The 16,407-nt window shown below is 29.2% G+C and overlaps 2 protein-coding genes across 5 annotated transcripts; one reads left to right on the top strand and one right to left on the bottom strand.

The window, feature by feature from the left end:
- The first annotated feature begins 7,808 nt into the window (after window positions 1–7,808).
- HDR (4-hydroxy-3-methylbut-2-enyl diphosphate reductase) lies at window positions 7,809–10,746 on the top strand. The gene is made up of 10 exons (XM_068641452.2): window positions 7,809–8,094; window positions 8,429–8,625; window positions 8,801–8,980; window positions 9,100–9,231; window positions 9,324–9,398; window positions 9,484–9,589; window positions 9,675–9,769; window positions 9,927–10,112; window positions 10,202–10,288; window positions 10,553–10,746. The coding sequence occupies exons 1-10, from the start codon at window positions 7,830–7,832 to the stop codon at window positions 10,616–10,618; spliced, it is 1,389 nt and encodes a 462-aa protein (XP_068497553.1). The 5' UTR covers window positions 7,809–7,829; the 3' UTR covers window positions 10,619–10,746.
- An 87-nt stretch (window positions 10,747–10,833) lies between these two features.
- On the bottom strand, window positions 10,834–15,973 carry LOC137833059 (cytochrome c biogenesis protein family). 4 transcript variants are annotated; one of them, XR_016517300.1, is made up of 9 exons: window positions 15,459–15,967; window positions 13,849–14,068; window positions 13,657–13,768; window positions 12,773–13,045; window positions 12,387–12,652; window positions 12,139–12,295; window positions 11,982–12,065; window positions 11,484–11,762; window positions 10,834–11,324 (listed from the first exon to the last, which is right to left on the bottom strand). XR_016517300.1 is itself a non-coding variant. In XM_068641444.2 (9 exons), exons 1-8 carry the CDS (start codon window positions 15,889–15,891, stop codon window positions 11,607–11,609), a joined length of 1,701 nt encoding a protein of 566 aa, XP_068497545.1. In that variant the 5' UTR covers window positions 15,892–15,962; the 3' UTR covers window positions 11,092–11,324; window positions 11,582–11,606. The 4 variants fall into 4 exon arrangements, 3 of the variants coding, with proteins under 3 accessions (XP_090153350.1, XP_090153351.1, XP_068497545.1); XM_068641444.2 differs by having other exon boundaries at window positions 11,092–11,324; window positions 11,582–11,762; window positions 15,459–15,962; XM_090297224.1 differs by having other exon boundaries at window positions 10,834–11,762; window positions 15,459–15,968.
- Window positions 15,974–16,407: the final 434 nt, after the last annotated feature.

The raw sequence follows: 16,407 nt of genomic DNA, 5'->3' as shown, positions 1-16,407 counted from the left end.
TCTACTAATGTAGAATAGACAGACTAAGACTTTAGAATGAAAAAATTGTTGGTATTGAAGTGGTAATTTGAAGAAAATATTATTGTACTATTTATTGGGAATAATTAGTACTCACAAGGTACTTTTTGGTCTTCCATATTTGGTGTTAGCACAATCATCAATATCATGAAACATACAAAACACAAGGTTAAACTAGTGTTATTTAAGTTCAATATAAAAATCTAAGATACAACGTTTTAAAATATTCCTATATTTTGTAACTTATTGATTATAATAAATATATGTATATAATTATATAATCTCCAATGGCATAGGTAATGTAAATGGAATATTAGACATATGTAACACCGTCATATATTTAGAGTGAATTTGTTGTTACTGAAAAATAATTTTAAAAACATCATGATTTCAGAATCTTTCTCTAATAAAATTAATTCAACGTATTTTTGGGAGAATAAACAATCAGTACAGTGAAAATGTTTTATCTTCAAGAACAAGAACACTAATTTGTATGCTTCAACCCAGCATTTTTTTTTTTTATATTATATTTCTCATTTATGTTGATTTTAATCCCAGGTAGTGTTTTTAAGTCGAATACTACTGTTTATTATTTATTGTTTTATTTTTTCTAAATTAAATTATTATTGTTTAACTTTAGGTACAATATCTAATTCAGGTTTTAAATATCCCTTATACTCGCTGAATTGTGGTTAGATATATACATTTGAAGCATCACATATTTTTATATTTTTTATTCAAAAGAGCAGTTATCAAAACTTTAGTTATATGGTTCATAAACTAAACTACGGAAGATTTTAGTTAGATTTAATAATTTTTATATATATAAAGAATAAAGAAGAACTTCCATTATAATTATTTTTAGTATATATAATTTTTTTTTGTTTTATTATTATAAATATTTTATTTTAGATATTTCAATTATTTTTTATTTTTTAAATATTTATTAAGTAATTTATTTTTATAATTAATGCCTATTTTATTTTATTTTTAATATTAATATATTATTATTTCGTAAAAAATTTAAATGTAAAATAGTTTTTATGATGTGAATAAGTATTTTTTATATCTTATTTTTTTTAAATTATAATTTTTATATTTTCTTATTATTTGATTTAATTATTTTTTTTATTATTTCATTTTTTATTTTTGTCAAAATATATAAATATAATAATAAAAAATATAAAATGCAGATAGAAGACTCGAGAATATCTTTGTTTGCGCCGATTTACATCAATTTTATAAAAAAATACTTTAACATTAATTTATTAAAATCAATTACAGCTATTTTTAAACTATAATAAAGTCCGTACTTAAATTTGAAGAAGCGTGAGAAATGAGAAACACGCAGAGGAGCTAAATTGTGATTGGGAAATCGGTCAGAGCCATCGGATTTCTTTTGAAGAAAAAGAACCATCCGATCTTGAAAATCACCGTAAAGTTTTAAAAATAATTTTATAAATCAGTCAACAAAATAAAAAATTTAAAATTATCTGAATTTGACATTATCTGTCGCTCTGAGAATTTTTTCCTTAAGTTAACGATTAATTTTAAAGTTTTATGGACGAATATTTTTAGAAAAATGAAAAGGAAATTAAAATTTGATAAAATTTAGTTTTGGGTTATTTATCACTATTTAGAAAATAAATTATGAATATAAACTGAATAATAATGTCAGTTGTTAGAGTGAAAGTTCTATCATAAGGACACACATGTACCTAACTATTTTTGTCTTATTAATTGAACTTGGTTGTAGACTTATTTACTTTTATATTATTTGAAATGCCAACAAAAGTTTAATTGGTAGAATTTCTAAAATATTTATTATTATAAAATACCAATTCTCTTTTTTATTAAGATTTTTTGTCCAGAAAACAATAGAATACAGGTCCCATCTATATACATAACAAAATTAGTGTCAAAATAAGTTAAATTTATATTTTTAAAAATATAACATTAAACTACAACCACAAAATATGATCAAAGTTTTTCTTATAAATTAAGTTAAAAAATAATATTGAAAAAAAAATCCCTTGTAATGTGAAAAATCACACTATGTACTAACAATTTTTCTTACTCATAAAGTTTCCTTATACTAAATAAATAAAAATGTCTTTGTAAATTATTCTTTTATCGACATAAACGTTTACTTATAGTATAGAGTGAGACTTTTCTATAAAAAAAATTTATTGTCAATAGTACTAATTATATATTGTCAATAATATTAATTATATTTATTTTTACACAAAATTTCATACAAAGTTAAAATAAAACTATATCCATCAATATGGATAAGCTATAATGATCGATTGACGAGTCCAAAAACGTATTTAAAGTAATTACAATAAATAGCAATTAAAGCAGTTGTAAAAACTTCCTAAAAATATGGGACTCGTAGGTAATACTCGATAAATTAATAAATTTTCATAAAATAAAATTAACACTGGTATATGATAAATTTGACATATTATAACATATTATCCATAATTAAACATTATAAATAAACTTTCTACAAAGATATATACACTTTTAATCAATTCTTAATATACTCTTTGTATACCGAATACTTACTTAATATACTCTCACGCTTTTCTCAATTTCTTATCTCATATTTATTATATTCATGATGAGAAAGTTGAACATTTCTTCTGTACTTATCATAGGACACAGTTGCCTTCCTTGATGCATACCAAAATGCAACGATTCTTCTTTCTAGAATGCACACCATGCTAAATCCTTTTCCAATTGCAAGTTATTTACCAAATTTTCCCCAAGAATCAAATTTCATTTTCTTAATATTAATTTGCCCATATTTTTTAATAAATAATTAAAGAAGTACCAAAGTTTCATTATAGATTAAAAAAAATACATAAATAAGAATATTATATTCACACAAAATTGTTAATCTATTTTTATTAACTATAAATTTCTAATTGCATGATATGTATCTTTTAATGATTATAAGATTCTAATATTCCTGTAAAGTAAATTTTTAATAAACTCATTAATATTTATTAATTACTGATTCTTTATATATTTAATGAATAGTCTAACATTAAATATTATATTGTAAATAATTAATATATATTAAAATCTATATCAACGAATAATTATTTTCATTTATCACATAAAAATTAATATCAAAGTTAATCTTAATATATAAAGTAATTTAATCAAAAATTGATTTTAAGAATCACTTAACATATTTCCTTTAATGAATCTAAAGACGTTCTATAAACTATTCCATTTCATATTTTTAAAATAAAACAAATCAATATATTAAGTTCTATTCCTAACAAGTTAATATATTGAAATAATTTTATTCTAAATGAAGTATAGTCTCACGTCTTTAAATATTTCAAATTTTGTAATTTGACATACTTTTCTTATAGTCACACAATTATACTTACAACACTTTTGAAATAACAGTTTCATCATTTGATTATATGTAATGAAATTGACAAGAAAATTCATTGTACCTTTTTTTTTAATCTATTAGTTTCCAAAAATATAAAAGAATAGTGTACAAAAACATACACTAAAAAAAATAATAAAATATAAACTAATTTTTAAAGACCAAAATAATTAGTTGCAATAGTAACTAAATTAGAGACCATTTTAGAAACTAAAAAAAAAATTGGTTTCTAAATTAGTTTATATTATTGTTAAATAGTTTTTAAATTGGTATCTAATTAGCAACCAAGGTTTTAGAAACTAAATTTAGAAACTAAATAATTGGTAATTAAAACATTGGTTGCTAATTAGATACCAATTCAGAAACTATTTAACAATAATATAAATTAATTTAGAAACCAATTTGTTTTTAGTTTCTAAAATTGTCTCTAATTTAGTTACTATTACAATTAATTATTTTGGTCTCTAAAAATTGATTTCTATTTCATTATTTTCTTGTAGTGATAGTTACCATTAGTCAAAACACTACAAAACTGATCTCAATTGTTAATGTTCATCCGTAGACACCACAAACCATCCACTTCACTTGAAAATAAAGAAAAAGATACGGAGTCTCCATCATAACAAAAAAAAAGTATTAATAGAATTAAAAAAATATAAAAATACATAAAATTTAAGAATATATAAAGATGTAAAGAGAATTTGCCATAATATTTCATTTCATTCATAGTATATATTTTTATTCTTTAAACATTTATCTACTTTGTTTACAATAAAAAAATCATAAATAATAAACAATAAATTAAATATTTCAATATAGAATTTGAAGAGTTGTTCACATAATTTATTTAATAAATAGTGAACAAATAAGAAATTTAAATATACAATTTTATATATAATTTGTCTATGTCGCAAAAAGAGGTGATATAGGAATTGTGTGAACCTGAGTTAAAGAGTTTGCATCCATAAAATATTAAAATTATCTAAGCCGAACCTGACATATCTGCGCGCAAACAGTTTATAGTTTATACAGGTATACGAGGTTAAATTTAAATACCTACTACATCTATTCAAACATTTTTTTTTCTTAAAAAATTTAAGGAAACTTTGACTTGGTGAACACAGAATAATTTAATCCAGGGTGCTTCTTTAGTCAAGAATATGACCAAGTCCTCATATTTTTTTATTAACAATATTTCCAAATCAATAAAACACAAATATTGACAAGATAAATTAAAAATATATAAAACATATTTTCCTTCACTTTTTAAGGCATTTTTTTTCATATGTTATTTTTCAAATTTTAAGATAGAAAAAACTTAACGAAATATAATTAGATAATTTGTATAAAATTACATTAGAAATAGAACAATCAAATACTTTCGTGAAAGAATCTTAACGTATTAATTAAATTATTATACGTGAAAGTATGAATTGATATATATAAATATATATTAGTCAAAGACGCCACAACAGAATAGAATGAAAGCCACCCGATTTTGAAAACTCTTATGAGATTTTAAAACATAATTTTACACAGTTAGTCAACGCAATAAAAATAAATAAATAATCTAACTTTGACCTTATATGTGGTAATTTTTTAATTTAACGTTAAACTCAATTCATGGATGACCATTTTTAAGAAAATAAAAAAATATTAAAGTTTTGATGAAGTTTTAGTTCTAAGTTATTTATCATCATTTTTATAAAATAGCTTATGATTATAATCTTGTTCATACTATCATACCACTTGTTACACATGGTGGCACGTTTTTCCCCCCATTAAATTGGACTCAGTTTTGGACACATGGTGACCCTTTTTTTTTTATTTAGAAATTTATGAGAAACTCTCGTAAATTTGCTTATTTAGTTCCAAAAGTAAAATAATATTGCTTAACTTAAAATTTTCCATCACGTAAAAAAAAAAGTTATTGTAAAATTAATCAATTTTTCAATTGTTGTTTCCCATCACTCACATGAACACTAATACGACACAAACACTGAGATACATATGATCTTTAAAATATCGAACACGAGTACACAAATATATATTATATAATTATGAATTATATAAATTGACAATAAAGATTTATATGCACTAAGTATGAATCATTTTTTTTTTGCAGAAATATGTTTTTCATTACTAATTTGAAAAAAATTGTTTCTTATTTTCATAATCATAATAAAAATTTATACAATAAAAGTTTGAGTTTTTAAAAAATTAATGTATTTATCATTTTAAAAATTGTGCTACACCCGTGTTAAAATTGTAAAAAATTTAATAAATATTTTTTAAATTAAACACTTAACTTATAAATGTCTTACGAGTGTCATATGAGTAGTGTCCGATACGTGTGTCCTACATTTAAGAGGAGTGTCCGAACTTTATAGATTGATGGATTAAACACTCATTCACAGGGATTGGTCACACGTGCTGGCAAAAAGTGTTACTGGCAAACTCCTTAGGCTTTTAGTACTTCAAGTTCTTAATTATTTTTTAATGTACTTTTTTCCTTAAACATCATTTCATGAAACGCAACGTTTCTGGTCTTAATATCTTAATCAAAGATTATGCAATTAAGCAGGACCAAATCTCTAATTAAGAGTATTAGTGGTCGAAGGAAGAAGTAGAAAATTAGATTGAATAGTGTTGAAAATTAACCTAAAACTCATCACACTTACTTGAAGGGAGTGATTTTGTAGTACATTTTTCCCCAGAAACCGATAAGTCGTAAATAAGTTCCAATGAAATGTCGTAATGAGTTTTGCAGTGCATCTTCCCACGAAAAACCACTGAAATCGAAAACTCATAAATAAGAGAGAGATAACAATTATTAAAGTATTTGGAACACTTGTTTTATGCACACTACCTTAAGGTGTGTTTGGCAATCAGTCTCATTCAATGTAACTTCAAAATCCATTTTTTTTAGAATGCCAAAACCCCACTTGAAAGTGATTTAAATGGTTTCCGAACTCACATTATCTACGACAGAAGGCTAATTCGGTATTAGTATTAGGTATATTTCAATTTCATCTCATTTTAATTCAATTTAAATATTTTATATTGTCTTAAAAAGTCCACATTTTCAACAATTATTTATTAATAATGCATTTTTAATGAGTAATATTCTTATTATGATGTTATTTATTTTAAATATATATTGTAAATTATATTAATTTAAATGGTATCCTCGTAATTTAACTATATAAAATGTTATGTTTTGTTTGGATGAATAAAGTTGATGTGCGACGATTTGGAGTGAATGTGTAAGGATTTGAGACTAAAGTGTAAAAAAGTAAGTGTATTTGAGTTGAAATATATTAAAGTGCGGAATTGTGAGTAAATTTGATTGAAGTTTAGGAGTGATGGTTGTGATAAATTGAATAATTTATTTTGGTATTATTAAATAATTATTTTCAGAATAATATGTAGAGTGAATTGTACAATAAACTTATTTATAAAAAAGATAAAATATATAAAACAAAGTATGACATCATATAATATGATAAAAAAAATGTATTATTATATATATTATTGCATAAATGATACATCGTCATCATTCTCTCTCGTCTTACTCAAAATCACTACTATCTAAATTTGGTTTCTAAACTTGTTCCATGAAAAAAAAAACAAAGATAAAACGGAAAAACACCACCATCTTACATGACTTTCCTCACCCATCTTTCTAATTTGTATTTAAGAGTAAAAGAGAAATAACTATTCACGCAAATTCACTCTCCCTCTTCCATACCTTACTTTTAAAATCCCTAAAACAACAAAAAAAAATACCTCTTTTTTCCTCCTACCTAACAACAAAAATAACATTAATCAAAGTCATAAATATCCATTCAAATCCTTCCTATTGATAAATATTCACATGTAAAACTCTTAAATAACATACCTTAAAATTTATTTTCTACACAAAAAAGATAGATTGGATTTATGAGATTTGTCTCTATGCATATCTTGGTAACCCTAAACAAAGAAAAATAATATATATCTAAATATCATCAATGAAAATTAAGATCATTAAAGAGGGATTTTTTTTCATCTTTATAGATTTAGGAAACAAATAAATGAAGAAATATTAAGACAGGGTTTGTCACGGGGCATTCAGATGGGTTGAATATATGGTCAGCAGCATCCTCGTCATCTCCAAAGAACTAACCAGACATTTTTTTTATAAAAAAAAAAAATAAAATTCAAAATTAGGTGTAAGAATTCTCATTACATTCAATTATATTACATTATATAATAATAATAGTATAAAAAGTCTGCTTTGAACAATAAATAAAATGAATAAAGAAAGGTTGAAAATAAAACAGGTATGAGGAGTTTGCAGCCATAAAAAACTGACGCACATCGAGACATTCTTGTGTTGGGTTGAAGTCCTGTAATGCTCTCTTCCATGGCTTTCTCTGCGCATATTTGCCGTTTCCCTTCCTCACGCGCCGACATCGCTTTTCCAGAAACTCTCACCAGAATCCGGTGCCGGAAACCTTTCTCCATCCGATGCTCCGACGATTCCGCTTCTGCGTCTGTGGGTTCCGAGTTCAACCCCAAGGTCTTTCGGAAGAACCTTACTCGGAGTAAAAATTATAACCGCAAAGGCTTTGGGCACAAGGAAGAGACCCTCCAACTCATGAATAGCGAATACACCAGTATGTTTTCTTGAATTGAGTTCAGAATTAGTGTTTGAGTTCTTTTGATGTGCTTTTGAATTGATTTGCATGATAAAGTTTGGTGCTTTCTTTCTGGGCATGTGTTTATTTCGGTTCAGAGTTAGAGGGCGAGAGAGATTGGATAACTCATTGTTGGTTGTGTTATTGTGTTGGGACGGTTTTCTTTCGTTTTACGGAAATTGAACTATTGTTAGTTTTTAGCTATTTTTATTGTTGGGAGTTTACCTAAGATATGGTTCTGTGTAATTGCATGTCATGTTTTGTTCGTTCTGTGTAGTGATTTTGTCATGTGTACTATTTTCTGTAATTTTAGGTGACATCATTAAGACTTTGAAGGAAAATGGGTTCGAGTATACATGGGGTAATGTCACAGTGAAGCTGGCCGAAGCGTATGGTTTCTGTTGGGGAGTTGAGAGGGCTGTTCAAATTGCTTATGAGGCCAGAAAACAGTTTCCTACTGAGACACTTTGGCTTACCAATGAAATCATCCACAATCCTACCGTTACTAAGGTCTCTTTGGATTTCCTTCACCATCAATTATGTCGATTTCTTTAATAGTTTGAAGTTATGCCATTCGGTTCAGGAAGTTGATAAAAAGGTTTATTCATGTCCTGAATTTGATGGTTGATTGCTGCCCTTTTTCTTGTACACACTGTTTTCTAATGTTCATAAATTATTAATGCAGAGGCTACAGGATATGAAAGTGAAGAATATTCCTCTGGAAGAAGGTGCTAAACAATTTGATGTTGTCGACAATGGTGATGTAGTCATATTGCCAGCTTTTGGAGCTGCAGTGGAGGAGATGTTGACTTTGAGTGAGAAAAATGTTCGGATTGTTGATACAACTTGTCCATGGGTCTCAAAGGTACTCTTTTGTATAGATTGTTTGGTATTGTGCTGATTTGCATAACTTCAATTCGTATGTATTTTGTCATGTATCACCAAATACTGAGACTGTTTCTTCAATAAATTGTCTTTTTTAAGGTATGGAATTCTGTTGAAAAGCACAAGCAAGGAGATTATACCTCTGTAATTCACGGTAAATATAACCATGAGGAAACTGTGGCAACTGCTTCTTTTGCTGGAAAATATATAGTTGTGAAGAATATGTCAGAGGTCTGTCCTAAGTTTCTGCTATGCTCAATTTTTGTGTGGTGAATGCCTTGAAGAATTTGTTGTGATTTTTGTATGACTGTTACTTTATCCAGGCTGAATATGTCTGTGACTATATTCTTGGTGGTGAACTTAATGGATCAAGTTCTACCAAAGAAGCATTGTTAGAGGTATGGTTTTGTTATCATGTGATTAATCTTGCTTTCTAAACCCTGTGGTTTTCACTATCATGATTATTTATTTATTTATGTGCAGAAATTTAAATTTGCTGTTTCTAAGGGATTTGATCCAGACAAGGACCTAATAAAAACTGGCATCGCAAATCAGACAACGATGCTCAAGGGAGAGACAGAAGAGATTGGTTTGTATTTTTTTGGAAGGTTGTGTAACTCACGTATCTCTAATCATAAGTCCTTGTGGTATTTATTTTACTGATCATTTCGCAGGGAAACTACTGGAGAGGACTATGATGCGCAAATACGGTGTGGAGGACATCAATGAGCACTTCATGAGCTTCAACACAATTTGTGATGCTACACAGGTGGGTGGTTTCACTCCCCTGGTGTCTATTGTGGTTGACATGCTTGTTAAGTCTGGTTATAAGTTAGCAGCATACATTATATATTTATATGACATAATTAGGAGTCAGTTTTGTTAGCTTTCTGTCTATTCAACAGCTAAGTTGAATTTTCTTTCAGGAACGACAAGATGCTATGTACAAACTGGTGGAGGAAGATGTGGATCTTATGTTAGTAGTTGGTGGATGGAACTCTAGCAATACATCACACCTGCAAGAGATAGCTGAGGAATATGGGATCCCTTCTTATTGGATTGACAGTGATCAAAGAATTGGTCCAGGAAACAAAATAGCACACAAGTTGAATGTAAGCATGCATAAAGAGATTTATACCTTGTTAAAGTTACTACTCATTTTAACTTTATTATTAATAAAATGTATTTCCTGGACTATCAGCATGGAGAACTAGTGGAGAAAGAAAACTGGTTGCCAGAGGGTCCAATAACAATTGGTGTAACATCTGGTGCATCCACTCCAGACAAGGTAACTTGTAGCCTTTCATTCTTATTCATTTTTGTGGATTTCCCCAGCATACTTCTGCATTTTGTGAAGTTGTAGCAAATGTAGTTTCAGCTCTCATCTTAAACTATCGTACTATTTCCAATAGTTACTTACCAATGAATAACTGATGCAAGCAACCTTTGTCTTGTTTATTTAAATTTCTAATGATACGGCGTGCTTTCACTTTTTGTTTATATTCTATTCAATTTCATCTAATACTATTTTGCATCATTTGTTTTCAAACAGGCTGTTGAAGATGCGCTCATCAAGATTTTTGACTTGAAACGTAAAGAAGCTATGCAACTTGTGTAGAGTAGGTCTGCATACATACATTATCAATGTATACATGAAACGAGGGTTTTATTTCATAGGAGTTATTACAGCCCCCATGTATTGTTGAATTTATTATCAATAACAAAAGTTCCAAGAGTTCTTATAAATGTTTTCAGGTTACTTCTAAGTTTTGGTTACAAGGAGAGTAACATACATCTCTGACTATGCCTTTGTCACTCCAAGGGACATGGGAATAGCTTAATACAATAAATTGAAAAGAGAAGATGCTCATCTTAATGCAGTTGCAATAGCAACCTGTACATTGTGGACAAATCAAATTAAAAAAAAAAGCTTGGCTATAGGAAGTCACCCTCTGCGAGCATAGATTAATCTTTTGCTTGAGTTTTGGGATATTTTGTGGACCATGTTTATGAATAAAAAAAAATTCAAATTCAACTTGATCCTCTTTTCAACTAAAATGAGGGGCTAAACTAACACAAGACATACTAGTGTTGATTAATTTGGCTCTATAACTAAAACAAATACAGGAAATATACATGTATGATGAACTGAGTGTATCTAGATAAGGTAATGCAATATAGCTGTAAAAGTTTTCTTGAGTTGCTTCTGGAAGGCATCCTTCGAGCATTTGTAAAATCCTTGGTTGATCAACGAAAAGGGCACCTCATTGAGGGAGTTTATGTATTTGTATGCCAAAGTACTTATTTGGATAAATCTGCAATAACTACTTACGAAAAAGAAATAAAGAAGTAAAATGAATTAAACTTCTTCAACATGATAAAATCAACCAAAACATTCCCAACTTTTGAAAAAAGTAATGAAAAACTTGTAAAAAGCTTGAGATGCATAAGTTGATTTTAATTTACAAGTTTGATCCATTTACCTCTTGTTTTCTTTTCTGTAAGTGTTAATTAACGAATCTATCCAAATTGAACATAATCCATTATAAATTGCAGTCATCCAACTGAAGAGCAACTTTACCCATCTTGACGTCTCAAGCCATAAGCTAACCACTAATGCTATCAGCTTGCTTAGATAGAGTTGATTCAACAATTTCAGGGACTTTATCAAGTAAGCGGTTCATCTCCTCTGGAAACTCTATCTTTGCTCTGTTAGTCTTTCCTCCAACGAAGACTGTTGTTCCATCTTGTAAAGCCCATATCTGTCAGTTGACCAATAAAAAATCAACAGGTCAATCATATTCAATTTTTCAGTCCTAGTCACATAAATCATGCTATTTGTTCAAAATGTATGTGCTACATTGACATTGACATTTCCTTGAAAAGAATTTTTCAGCTGATATAGCAATATTATTTAGCCAAACAGTCATTATCACATGGAGAGAGAATCAACGTCAAACAATGGTTAGAATAAAATTCACCTGTGAATGAGACAAATAGCTGATGCAAGTAGTGATCATTAGAGCACCAAATCCAGCATATACAACTGGCACACCTGGGTCAGTCTGTATAAATAAAACAATGAGTTAATGACAAAGTTAAAACACCTGCTTGAAAGATTTGAGTTTAAGGTGGCACCTTCAAGTCCAAGCCACTACTTCCTATTGCATCAACAATGACAATTTCTGAGCCATCAATATTGATTGGGAGGTTTGAATTAGGCCGTCTAACTCCCACAAATTTTCCTTCCTTATCGTAAAGGACGATTGACTGTAGATCACGAGCAAGCATAGATCTAAAATTCAACACAACACAACAAAGTAAAAGGGATGAGAAGAGCTGAACATAATGTTTTGGTATCATACACCTAATTTCCAAAAACTTACATTCCCTTAACGTCAGGAGAGTTAATATCTCCAACCGGTAGAAAAGTACCATAAAGTTTCTTATCTCCATTGATCTGTAAAGGTGCCATAGCCAAGTTATACGGTCCTTCATTATCCTTAAGAATTTGCAGAGCAGAAATACTCCAATCTGTCTGATATATGGTGATACCACCATATCTTAAAGGATCATTTACACTGATTGTTTTCCTCATTACTTCTTTCCCATCCATGTTACGAAGGGAAAGATCAGTGTGGAATTGTGAAACCTGTAACATAAACCAAGAATCAACATTTTTACTGACCTTTCCATGCTGAAATTTCATGAATACTGAGTTCAATTGCAATTTTCAAGTAACAATTTCATAGAAAACAAAAATCTCATTTACCTCTCCACTCTCAAAATAATCCATGTAGAATCTGTTGACATGAATCTCTGTATTAAAAGCCTCAGTTGGAGAAGAGAGAAATCCGGAAGGAGCCAGAACATCACCTACAACAAAATTCAGCCCCTGGGGCACAGTGACCGAACCTCTGAAGCTCCCAGCAGCACTAACAGTTCCTCCAGCCATTACAAGTAGCAGTGCTATATGAACTCCAACAGGGGCCAACCGACCTGCAAGTCCTTTAAAGGCATATAAAGATGGTCCTTTCAAGAATACCTATCATCCAAAATTACACTCTATCAGCCCAAAAATATTCAAGTTCAATTTTGGCCAGTAACTAAAAGAATGAAGTAATATTCTATGGTAGTGAATATTGGGTTTTAAAGGGATAATAACACAACAGAAAAAAGGTTGGAAGGCAAGGATGAGAATGTTAAGATAGATAGATGTGTGAACAGTCATATAGAAAAAGACAAGAAACTAAATGATTGTGTATGATGAGGCATTGGTGAGGCACCGATTGATGAAAGATGGCAAAAAATAAGTGAAAGTAGTCTTAACATGTGCAAAGAAGATCACTAGACACACTGGTGAAACAGTACTGCATGGTTTTTGAGTCTATGAAGAGAGATTGAAACCTAGAAAGACATTGAAGGGAATTTTTAAGAGAGATCTTATGATGAGTAAGTATATTATTGATATTTTGGCCTTTAACTGACTCCAATAAAGTTATGTGAACCATGTAGCAAGTCTCACTAAGTAAAATAATGTTTTGTTGTTACTGTTGTTGGTTAATAAAAAATCATTTCCTAAATGTGTCCCATGTGTTTGATTGTAAAGGATATAAGGAAAAACAAATAGTTGAACATGAGTAGGGGAACTACAACCTCGTATCCAGCTCCCATCAAAATAGTACCAACATCTTGGATTGATGCTCTTGGCAATGATTCTGAAAATTCTTGCTTGCGTATGGCCTCAGCAGAATGCAAAAATGACCATCTATGGAACAATTTAAGCCTTCAGTGGAAAAGAAACTTCCCAACTCAGGCATTATGGATACAGAAAAGTGAGAAACAAACCTTCTTGAAACCTTGATGATGGGGAGTTGAGTTGTGTATGTGCAGGCCATGAGGGATGCACCCAGGAGAGCCAACACTCCAAGAAATACAGGGGACGAAAACATGTGATCAAAACCAAGGGCGAGAATCCATCTCCAAGTAAAAAATCCAAATACAGGATTATCTTCAGAGTATTTCTGGATATAAAAGTCAGGGGCTTCACCTTGTTCAATAAGTGTTCCTGGCATAGAAGGATAGGTTTAAGCCATTGTGATCATACTAAAGCACATTTTGCAGTCACAAAATATTCAAGTGATAGTATGTAAAGTTAAAATAGCATCCTTTAAGCCATTATAAGATCACCCAAAAATTTCAGGAGCTTTTGGTTCATCACCAATCCTCTAAATAGTAACAAGGATAAACGTCACAAATACTTATACAGAGCACATTTTGATTTCCCACGGACTTCACTACCAATAAAATAATTGGGTATGAGGAATATAAAAATCTATGGTGATTATCCAATAGCAAAAAATAATTAATAATTTGATGATACTATAAGCGCATGGTTTTATATGTAGCAACAGAAGTTAAAGATGTTTGGTTCTTTTGAACAAACTTCCCATATACATGACTAGTAAAAATAGAATGAAAAGTGAAATCAGTTTTTCTACAAAGTAAAAATAACTTATAAATAATCTGTAGAAGTTATGTTTTATTAGTTACTATAAAATTATGGTTTTAACTGAGGCATAAGCTAATTTAGCTTACAGAAAAAATAATTTTTTTTCTCATCTAAAAGTGTTATGAATGAGTTTTCCCTCCTCATACCCGTTGTCTCAAAAAGGATTGTGCTGTTAATCTAGCAGAATACACTTAGTAATGAAAAATTAGGATAGTTCATTCCAAGTTCTATATTTCTGTGTTTTAATATTCTTGTTGCAATTGCTATAAAAGAGAGAGAAAGAGAAAGAATCTCACTTAAGGAATACTCTTAATCAAGTATCTAAAAGAGTCCAATGAATTAGAGAAAAAGAAACTAAAAGAGAATGGAGAAAACCAATAATCAAGTATCTTCTAGGAATTGGTTTCACCATAATAAGCATAGATGAATCCACAAAAGCCACCATTTGTTTGTTTCGAGTAAACATTTCATGTTTTCATCTTCTATTTTACTTTTAATCACAAAATGGTACTCGATTCATTCCTTTTTAAATATAACTCAACAACAAACTTTCTCGATTTTAGTAAAATATTATAAAAAAAATTATTCTCTCTGTTTCTATATTTAAATCAAATATGGATTAGATAAAGGATAAAGGTATAAATAACTTAAGAATAATTAATGTCGTCTTAAACTTTAAAAATGATAGCTAAATAAAAGTAAAAACCTTTAAAAAAATGACACTTTAAATATATAATTACAAACCTAAATTAACACAGTTTTTAGTTGAATGATGCAATGATTATATTTTCCCTAAAATTCTCTTAATTAATTGACAATGTTTCTATCTTTATATCTTAGAAATATAAGTTTAATGAACAAAATATTGGGTAGCATATGTAGCATGTGGTTAATCGAGAGCAATGGAAAGAAAGAAAAGAGGAAAAGTGAAGCATATTATGCATACCCAAAGCCATCAAAGCAGCAGCAACGAACATGTCCGCAATAGCCAATGGCAAACTAGAGAGAATCTGCAAAGTCTTTCTTCTGAACACGATGAGCACCTCAAAAGGGCCTCCCTTTTTTTTCATTGAGCTTTGTGGAACATCCCCACTGTCAGAATTGGTGCTATCATCCTCAGTGAGTGGTGGAGGGGAAGTTTCTGATAAGACAATCTTCTGGGACACGCTCTTCCCTTTGTTTTTGACATCTTGGGAGCTTTTCAGCTTGCAGCTGATGGTGAGTGGAAGCTTGTGAGCTCTGTTTGCAGCATGGGCATGGGTGTTGTATGAGTGTGAGAATGGATTGAATTTGAAGAAGGGGTGAAAGATAGGGACTTTGAGGAAATGGGTTTTGGGAAGACATGGATTTGTGGAGTTTATGGCACTGAAAGCCTTCATGGATCCAAACTTTGGGAACACTGTCCGTTGAGGATTCGTATTTAACACTCTGCGTGCCACCCATAACGACCACACCAGTTTCTTTATCCAGATACTAGATATTTTTCATATAATAGTTTTTTTTTTTTTTATCGATAACAATTATTATTATTATTATTACTAGTGGAAACACTTATTTTATTCAATTTTTACAATAATAAAAATTTAATATATATACAGAAATAATAATTTTAGATGAGTCGAAAATGAAAAAAAAATAACATGTAAAAAATATGATAAATTGATTAAATAATTATTTTCTTCTTTTTGATTTAAGTTTTTTTTCTTTTTCAAGTTTTTTTTCTTCTTTCATTGGTGGGATCAGAGGGTGTGATGATGTTCACGTTAAAGTTAGGAGTGACTTGATGGTAGATACAAAAGAATAATGATTTTAATAAAAAATATAGTTGCTTGCAATGGAGTGAAGAAAGTGATTGGAAATAAATGTTATTTTATTTTATATGTGAGATTTGGTGT

The sequence above is a fragment of the Phaseolus vulgaris genome, chromosome 11 (genome assembly GCF_051622355.1).
Source record: "Phaseolus vulgaris cultivar YP4 chromosome 11, ASM5162235v1, whole genome shotgun sequence".
Taxonomy (NCBI): Eukaryota; Viridiplantae; Streptophyta; class Magnoliopsida; order Fabales; family Fabaceae; genus Phaseolus; species Phaseolus vulgaris.
The sequence above is the reverse complement of the archived record's forward strand: the minus strand, read 5'-3'. Positions and strand labels throughout refer to the sequence as shown.

Coding starts and splice junctions, on each gene's coding strand:
- HDR (XM_068641452.2), top strand. CDS start 7,830: ATGCTCTCTTCCATGGCTTTCTCTGCGCATATTTGCCGTTTCCCTTCC. Junction 8,095..8,428: donor CATGAATAGCGAATACACCA/GTATGTTTTCTT, acceptor CTGTAATTTTAG/GTGACATCATTAAGACTTTG. Junction 9,590..9,674: donor GGGAGAGACAGAAGAGATTG/GTTTGTATTTTT, acceptor ATCATTTCGCAG/GGAAACTACTGGAGAGGACT.
- LOC137833059 (XM_090297224.1), bottom strand. CDS start 15,891: ATGAAGGCTTTCAGTGCCATAAACTCCACAAATCCATGTCTTCCCAAA. Junction 12,653..12,772: donor ATTATTTTGAGAGTGGAGAG/GTAAATGAGATT, acceptor TTTATGTTACAG/GTTTCACAATTCCACACTGA. Junction 12,066..12,138: donor GTAGTGGCTTGGACTTGAAG/GTGCCACCTTAA, acceptor TTATTTATACAG/ACTGACCCAGGTGTGCCAGT.